Genomic DNA, 9,101 nt, shown 5'->3' on the forward strand with positions numbered 1-9,101 from the left:
TCAGGCATTCGAAACTTGTTAAGACATACTCGAAGAGAAACTTCGCAGCAACGACAACTTTACAATCTCTCATTGGATACACTTCCACCCATCGAGTTAAATACTTTGTTGCAGTAATTATATACCACGTGCCTTTCGTCTTTCCTAGTGGCTGTATGGGACCTATAAAATCAATGGCCCATTTCTTAAATGCCTGCAATGGAACTTGAGGATTTAAAGGAAATTCATCCCTTCATGAAGGCTGCCCCATCCTTTGGCCACCATAACCCAGCACGCAAGCTCTTCTCCTTCAAGACATGCAAGCTATGATGAAATTCTTCATCCCAGAAGAACATCGCATCCTTTTTTAGCAACTTTTCCATCGGCGTGGTTATTTTGGCATATGCCTTGATAAAATTTATGTAGTTCCCAGTGTGTCCCATTTTCACGCGCAGTTGTTTCACATTCCTAGGAGGTTCCAAATTCACAATAACAACAATCTTCGTAGGGTCCACCATCAATCCCTGCTTACAGACAACGTGGCCGAGACAAATCCCAAAAGGCACACCAAATATACACTTCTTCAAGTTCAGCACGATCTAAAATATTCGACATGTATCTAGCATGAGGCACAGACTCGCAACATGGTGCTTCACCAACCCAAACACAGTCCAATCATCGAAGTATACTTCTAGGAACTTATGAATAAATTCATTGAACGACTCGATCATTACCCGGGAAAAGATTGCAAGCGCGTTGTTCAATCTGAATGACATAACTATATATTCGAAGCACCCCCATTCAGCTGTGAAGGTTATTTTGCTTCTATCCTCTGGTGTGATCTTTATTTGATGATAACCCAAAAATCCATGAGTGAATGAATATGCTTCTTGTCCACCAACATCCTCTAATACTTCGTCAGTAAATGGTGTCAGAAATGGGTCATGCACACATGCATCATTCAACTTTCACAGATAGATGCATATGTAGATTTCTCTCTTTTGTTTATTTTCTTGGACCACCATTGGGCTTACCTAATCGGATTCTTCTACAGGCTCAATAATTCCTGCTTCCAGCATCTTATCCAGTTCTAGGCACACTTTTTATTTGTTATTTGGATTCAATCGATAAGGTCGCTATTTAATATGCTTTGCATCCGGTGTCAATGTAATATTCATAACGTTGAGATCTCCGACAATTCCTTTCAGATCCGAAAATTTTGTTGGGAACAAATCCTAGTACTCGTGCAACAACTTAGCACGAATACTCATCCCAATAATCTTCATCCTGATAATACTCATCAACCGTATCTTCATCCCAATAATCTCCAATCTTCATGAACTTGGGTTCTTCTTTAGACCCAATGTTTACCGGTCGAGTTTTCAGAGGCTCTGATATATCTGGGTTTCCTACCTTTGGTCCCTCAACGTTGTGTTGTCCTTCGGTCTTAGGGATGGTAATATTCTGTGGGTCATCCTCCTATTTAGTAGTCACATTATAACATTCCAACGCATGGCGTAGCTGTGTACTTCAATCTAGCTGAGTCCATTGTATAGGTTCCTTTAGCGTTCTGAATATAACTACTTTAATTTCTTTGAGTGCCTCATTGATGCTCTCAAACTCATCCTCAAAGCTGAACGTTAATAGAAAAATATCCCTTAAAATGTCCCATTCATCTGTTTCATGGTGAAGCTCTGTCTCCAAATACGAGTTCATTGGGATCGTATCTAGCGTATGACAGAATATATGCACCCATTCTGGTTGTGGTTATGTTCCCCAAGCCCTAGTCCATCATGAAAAATGATCACGTGAATCATCCTCCCCACTCTATTTTTCTATGATCCTGGTGTTAGCATAGCCAAACATTAACTTCATCATTCTGCGGTATTCTCTCCATCCAGTAAAGCTCTCCTTATGCGTGCCCCACCAACGAGCAGGTGTAGCACGTAGCGCCAATTCTAGTGCCTGGAATTGATGCTTTTCTGGTACTTCACGTTCAATTTCATCTAAAAACAATTCCACATCAGTGAACCTATCATAATGTAGAATATTTCTTACCTCAGTTGAAGCGCACCTGAGCAAATTGGTCATCATATTGCAGCGGAGTGTAGATACTTCATGCAACTTATTCTGCCAATTCTCAAGTTCTTCATCTGAATCTGAGGCGCAAGAGCTTTCCCTATCCCATGTGATTCATCCATCTACTATAGGATTGATCCAATCCTCATTGCAAAATATTATCTTATATATCTAATCGAGATCATCGTCACTTTCTACATAGTCTCACACAAGTCCAATATAACGCGCTCCCTCTACAAGGTCAAATGGCACTATTACCCTGAGCGACTTCTTGTCAAAGGACATCTTTCGCTTCTTCAAGTTGATTACCCCGTTCATATAAATGGTCCAGTCGATTCCTAACAATGCGGGGTATGGGTTACTGTCATCCACTATCTCAATGACCTCAAAATTAGCTAGTGCAGTCGAACCCTCAATGTCCACTGTTACCCCATATAAGTGCCCCATTGGAATAATATTCTTCTGATTTTCCATGCACAACTGAATAGGAGACCACTGTAGTGCAGGTCTTCCCATCCTTTCCCATGTCTTCTTAGGCAAGACATTCACATCAGACCCCATATCCAAGATGACTTGGTCCATTTCATATTCACCTATCTATGTGGTTACCCTCATCTCACACCCTATTTGTGTCTTATGCTTGCTAATATTCCTTAGTGTGCACTACTTTGTAGGAGCCTTTTCCTCATTGGCGCACTTCTCTATTAAGTCTTGTAATCTTTCGATGACTTTCTGATCACATAGAAGCTTCATACAAGTCTTTAATAAGGTAGCTAGTATGGAAGGATCTACTTATTGCATTGCGTTAGTCTCTAGAAGTTTCTCTTGACTTCCTGAGGTGGATGCATCAGCGAAGTTCTTCTTTGCTTCCAAGAACGTCTTTTTAGCGCGATTCAAATCAAAGTTGACTTCCTTCTCAATAGTCTTACATACCCATCCTTCTTCCTCAGGCTGCTTACCTTTCTCTGTGCAAGTTTTTATACCACTTCTTAACACAATGTTTATGTTCGGATCCTCTTTTCCGAGCTCAACCCTCATCATCTGAATGTTCTGCGTAGGATACTAGGGCTGCGTCTTCTTCTCTTGAATCTTTTCCATAAGGACCAGAAATTATTCTATGACATAATCAAATTGTCGATAATACTGACATGAGGGATGCGGGGAATTTAGAAAATCATGCGCGAAGTGCCCTAATTCTCCACAGTTATAGCAAATTACCTACCCACGCCCTCGCCCTGGTCCAGCGCCTCTTCCTCATCTTCTACCTTGGAATCCCTCGTGTTCTACTCCTGTGCCTTGATCCTAAGGCTGGATTTTTGCCTGCATTCTGTCGGTAAGGGTTCTATCCATCATCAACTCATTACTTCTACAATGGCACTCATCATGCCCTACAGAATTACCAAAATTGCAAAAATAACTACTGAGGGGTCTGTCCAAACTTTTGCAGTAGGTGGTAGTTATCGATAGCATCCTGTCTTGTAACTGAACAAATAGAACACCATAGCGCAGCTCCTATCGTCATCGCAATATTAACCTCCAGTTTCAAGGGTACATGCCCTCCCCCTATAATATAATTCTTAAAGATCGGGCAATGATCCTTATCATGTCCATGGCTTTTGCATTTTATACACCGGATCTCAGCACACACCTATGGCTGAGCTTCTGTCCTTTCTTCAGGCTCTGTAACTCCAAGTGTAGGCTCTCCATCTGTGAAAGAATCTGTTGCACCCCAAGGTTCGTATCTAGAATAGGTGATGCATGCAGCCTCATCACGATCTCCAAGGCTTCTGCTTGTGTTTCTATCTTCTGCTGTGACAGAGGTATTCTTAAGTGTGGAAAAAGTGATGCTATAAACCAGTGGCATTGCTAGGTATCTGAGATTTACATATTAGCCCGCTTGATCTCTAACTTCAACCTCTAATCAAATTCCCAAGGGGTCTCATCAAATCTCATTTGGATCTCCTTAAATTCAATTACTTATTGCTCCTCTAACTTAGGCCTACTGAACTCCTTATTCAAAGCTAGTTGGGTATCTGCCAATGACGCATTGGGGTTATCAGTGTAATACTATATATACCATGTTAGTGCACAGTCCTGCAAGGTGGTAACCAACTATGATTTCTTAATATTGTCATTGACAATATTTTGCGCTATCCACACAGCTCCTGCAACAAACCAAAATTGTTCTGGACCTTCATCGCCCATTCCTTTAAAAATTGACATCTTCATTGTGTTCTCCATGATGAATGGTGGAGGTGGAGGTGGAGTTGATGGATGTTGGGAAATGGTCCCTTAGGGGGGTGGACAGGCATGCGAAGAGGAGTGTGGCTCTGACCAAAGTCAGAAGTCACCTTCCCCGGAGATCGACGAAGAAGATAATCAGATAGAGCAGGGAGGAGTAGACTTAGAGACAACTCCATTCTGCACCAAGCGCACCAGAGATCCATAGAAAGTAAGGCTGTGGAAGAAGTCTAAGGCTATAAAGACATCTCTGGACCCAATCACCCTAATAGAGTGGGAATTAAATGATATAGGTGATACAGTGTGGGATTCCACCATGGAACTACTACAGCAGTTCGAGCAACAATAATAACAGGAATTGGGTGCTATATAGATGACTCTACGTGAGCTGCAGATCCATGCTTCACAGATACAGACCAGCGTGGCATCAACTAGCTTGGAACCTGGTACCTCAAAAGCTGTAGGGATGTTGTGTGGAAGGGATCCCCGAGAAATAGTGCTGCTAGATGGAGCACTAGCAACAGAGGTTGAAGCTAACAGACCCGCTGTCAGTGCACTCAAGATATTTGGACTCAACTTCGCTATGCTTCCCAATGAGGCACTTTACCTTTTGTAGCATGGCGTGATCGCAGAACTTCGGGCCTATGAACAACGTGCATTAAAGGTGATTAGCGAACAAAAGGTCAACAATGCCCAACTAACCATGTAGAGAGACTCCACCCTTAACCTTATCAAAGACATTATAGACAAGAACCAACGCATTACCACAGTCGTGACTGAGGCGTGCAGGACTGCCCCAGAGTTGCCTGAGGTTGAGCTGATAGATGTAAGGGTTCGGAAGCTCGCTGCTGGAGTGTATGATGCACAAACTGAATTGGCAAAGGTTCAGCTGGAGCTGAACCTCAACATTACAGAGTTGCAGTTGAAGGCCAGGCCTTCGATTCCACTAGAGATCAAAAAGCAACGTGAGACTGCTGTGCAAGACATGGTAACATCAGTTTAGAGAGCAATGAAGGAATGTACCATGCTCTTCAAGCAGTCGCTCAAGGTAGTCACCTGCCTGCAAGAAGATCCTACTATACAATGGTTGGAAACAGAAGCACGAGAGCCGCACCAACGCTACGATGAAGTCAGAGTGACAAAGTGCATTGTTTCCATCACATAGAGGTTAGCTAAGCTGTAGGAGGCCAGTGCGTTGAAAGAGAAGGTAGATGCAACTCAACACAAGGAAGTCATGCTGAAGGCTCGCTTGAATCCTTGGTTGGACAAGGCCTAGTTTATCATAGCCACTATTGAAGGCAAGCTGGCTAGTCTACAGGAGACTCAATAGAAGATTAAGTCAAACAACATAGGGCCAGCGACAGAGCAGTTGGTCGAGAAGATGAAGCAGATGGCAACACAATGCATTGTTGAGGTAGCAGTTGTCTAAGTCAAGTTGGGAGGTATTCGTGACAAGATCTCTGCACCATCTGAGTGGCTCAAGGGTGATTCACCATGTTTGTGTTGGGGGCCTGTTGGGAACGGGTCCCCTAGGGGTCAATTTTGGGGTTAAAAACCCAAGTTTTGGGGTAGAAGGCCCGAAGTTTGTATAAATAAATTTAAAGTCTCCACATTTTGGGGTCACCAAGCCTAAAGATATCAAAAGTCAAAAAGTGTTTTCCACCCTTAGTTTAGATAGGTTGTGTCAATTTTAGAGATTTTCCCTTGGTCCACGGACCATGGGATTGTATAAAAAGGAGGTCGTAGAGGAGTCTAATGGAGTCAGTCAGTGAAGTGGAAGTACTTGATGAGTCTATAAAGATCTAAGAGCGAGAGTATTAGCGTAGGAAAAGGCTCTGAAGTTGAGTGCGTAGAGTCCTAGGGTAGAAGTCCGCAGATGAGTGCACAAACCCCTGTAGCTGTGTGCACAGGGCAAAGAGAGTCTGTATTGAGAATCTGAATCATCAATAAAGAGAAGTATTCTGAAATAACTGTGTACTTTCCATCTGTGTGTGTCTTATTTTACCTCTGATATGAATGTTACAATTATGATATGTTGAATATTGGGGTTATGAATTAATGCTATATTGATGCGCGAATCTATGTATTTCACTTTGTCATATGAATGCAAGTAAGAATATATGTTTACGCTAAGATAACTATAATGCATGTTAAATTTAACCAATACTTAATCCAATATGGGTAGACATAGAAGTAAGGATAATTACAAAGGCATGTAAGCACCTGATCTATCTATTTGGGGTCCGCGAAGGATGATCAGAGACTTTCGCAGAGGTTCCAAGGGTGAATAAGAGAAGTACATTGATAAGCCCTAAAAGGATTATCAATTTGTGCAAAGGCAGAGTGATGGTCTAAAAACTAGCATCATAACTATCTCTAGGTGTGGAAACTTGGTTCCTTCATCCCCTCATATTGCTTCGGGTGAGACTTTGGTCTGTGCTTCGCAGACTAATGCCGAAAGTGATAGTAGTATAGGGATTTTCTTGGCTAACTAAAGATAATCCTGGATTAGGGCCCATCAAGCCAACAATGGATGAGATATCCTTGGAATACCCTAATTTATTAAGTGAATGACTCTTCATGGCATAGTTAGCATCAACCCTTCATGTTCACTTGAAGGGGGTTCAATGAGCGGACTATATTCTAGGCTAGATCCCCTATTTCTTCTAAAGAGTCTCCCACTTCGTGTAGCTCTAAAAATTAAGGTCATGGAATTACCCTCTTTTCACATAATATAATTTGAATCCAAGTATTAAATGACCTTAAGTACTTACCTCATGGTCCTTTGAATAATCTTTGTTCCACTTCGCTATAGCTAACTGATGTGTTAACTGCAAATTAAGTAACAAATCCTACCAAAATTCAATCAAGCTAATGATCAACAACTCGCGCGATCTTGTTTTCAGATGCCTCTAGTCATCGCACCAATTCTAGAGTCTACACTATAGTACTATCGAGCTTCCACCTCCCTTGACTGTCTGCCAATTTAGCTAACCAATCATATAACTCGCATGTAAAAGTGCAAAAGAAAATTTTGTGTACCTCTATATATAGATATCTATTTAGCTAATCTACCTTCGACAGGTGGGGATTCCTATTTTCTTGAGCCGCAAACTTGTAAATCTTTTGATCTAACCACTTTTCAATCTCTTTCTTAATTGGATTCCAATGATGTGACATCACACATCTCTTAAGAAGATCTCGGTCCTGGCAATGGAACCATTTATTGGCTTAAGGGGTCCTAACCCAGGTTTGAAGTTAGTTGCGTCAACCAACAAAACCCTACACTGCTGGCCCTTTCGGCAGCAACCTACGTAGCACAGGTCACAGTCTCACCTGAAGCAGTATTGGGGGATGCAAGAACCAAGTTTTTGCATCGAGAGACTAGTGTGATTTCTTTGAGTGCCTTAGAACTGCTTCCATGCAGATTGGTAGTCTTCTAGGGCTCTTCATTGCAACTAAGTTAAAATGGCCTCCAGATATTTGTGGAGGTCCATGATTAGTCATTGTAGACTTAAATAGGTGATCTACCTACTTTCACGCATCAATAAACTACCGTAGATCTGAGTTCACGTAGATCTACTTAATTCATCAGAAAACATAACAAAAAAAAACTTTTAACTTCGTGAAAGTAGATAACCATTCATATGATGCATTACTTAGATAGATTCAGTGGCTTTGCGCAACATTCGTTCAATATTTCATAAAATATATCATTAAGCAACATAATAAAACAGATTCACAAAAATACACTATAATTCTCTCAAAACAGTCTTTATTGATCTTCAATTCTCAGATTACAGACTTGTCTACCTTGTGCACTCAGCTGTATGGGTCCACGCACTCAGTTTCGGACTCTACCCAGGCCTCCTACGCACTTAGTTGTAGGAGCCTTCCATTCTTCATCTAAGCACAGGAAGCATAGCCTTCCTACCTTAGCACTTTCCCAAGACAACAAAACCCTTTCGGCGTACCCAATTCTCTATCAAAAGTTATATCTAAGACTTGCTATGACTCAACTATTTATAGCTTTCCTGCGTACAATACCATGGTTTGCAGACCATGGGAGAATCTTAAAATTGACCAAAAACAAGGGATAAGACCCTTTTGACTCATATCTATCTGCGCATTCCGCATCCACATGTCGCAAATACTTTACATTATTTTTATAAAAGCTTTTTTAAAATTGGGTTAAATTAACCCCAAAAATAACCCTAGGGAACCTATCCCAACAATGGTTTATTATAGGTTTATGTCATGATAATTTTTTAATGAATCATAAGTGTCAAATATCCCAATAATTTAACCCAAGACCCCAATTTTACTACTAGTCTAGGATAGTATACATTTTCATCATCAAGATCATAGCTGACATCATGAGAAGTTTCTATAATTATTTTAATTTGTAGGTTAAATTAGGGACTTTTAAATTCCTATAAGTGGAATTGTTGTTAAGGAACCATTGTTTACTATAGTTCATATCATCCTATGCTAAGATGATCATAAGGTTGGCTACGTAGACTTTGGTGAGTGTCTTCCTTACTGTACGAATTGCCACGATGGGATATATGTAATATACTTACATTGCTAAAATACTAGAGACATTGGGAGGTTAACCTATACTTCACATTTTTGTGGCCGAAACTATAGTTAACCCTCTATACAATTCGAGACATTGAATATTGTGATTGCTAATATAATATTGAGGTGATTGTTGCACATAGTGTTTTGATCAATGACAACAAGATGAAATTTATGTAAAAAGGTTGTTTGAGACAAGAAAAATACCATTCATGGTGCCT

The 9,101-nt window shown here is 40.9% G+C and overlaps 1 protein-coding gene across 1 annotated transcript; it reads right to left on the reverse strand.

Annotated features, from left to right (window-relative positions):
* Positions 1-224: 224 nt before the first annotated feature.
* On the reverse strand, positions 225-2,505 carry LOC149228636 (uncharacterized). The gene is made up of 2 exons (XM_089380821.1): positions 2,317-2,505; positions 225-503 (listed from the first exon to the last, which is right to left on the reverse strand). The coding sequence occupies exons 1-2, from the start codon at positions 2,503-2,505 to the stop codon at positions 225-227; spliced, it is 468 nt and encodes a 155-aa protein (XP_089236947.1).
* Positions 2,506-9,101: the final 6,596 nt, after the last annotated feature.

The sequence above is a fragment of the Pinus tabuliformis genome, chromosome J (assembly GCF_031772625.1).
Source record: "Pinus tabuliformis cultivar Carrire ecotype Pingquan chromosome J, CPIR1, whole genome shotgun sequence".
NCBI lineage: Eukaryota > Viridiplantae > Streptophyta > Pinopsida > Pinales > Pinaceae > Pinus > Pinus tabuliformis.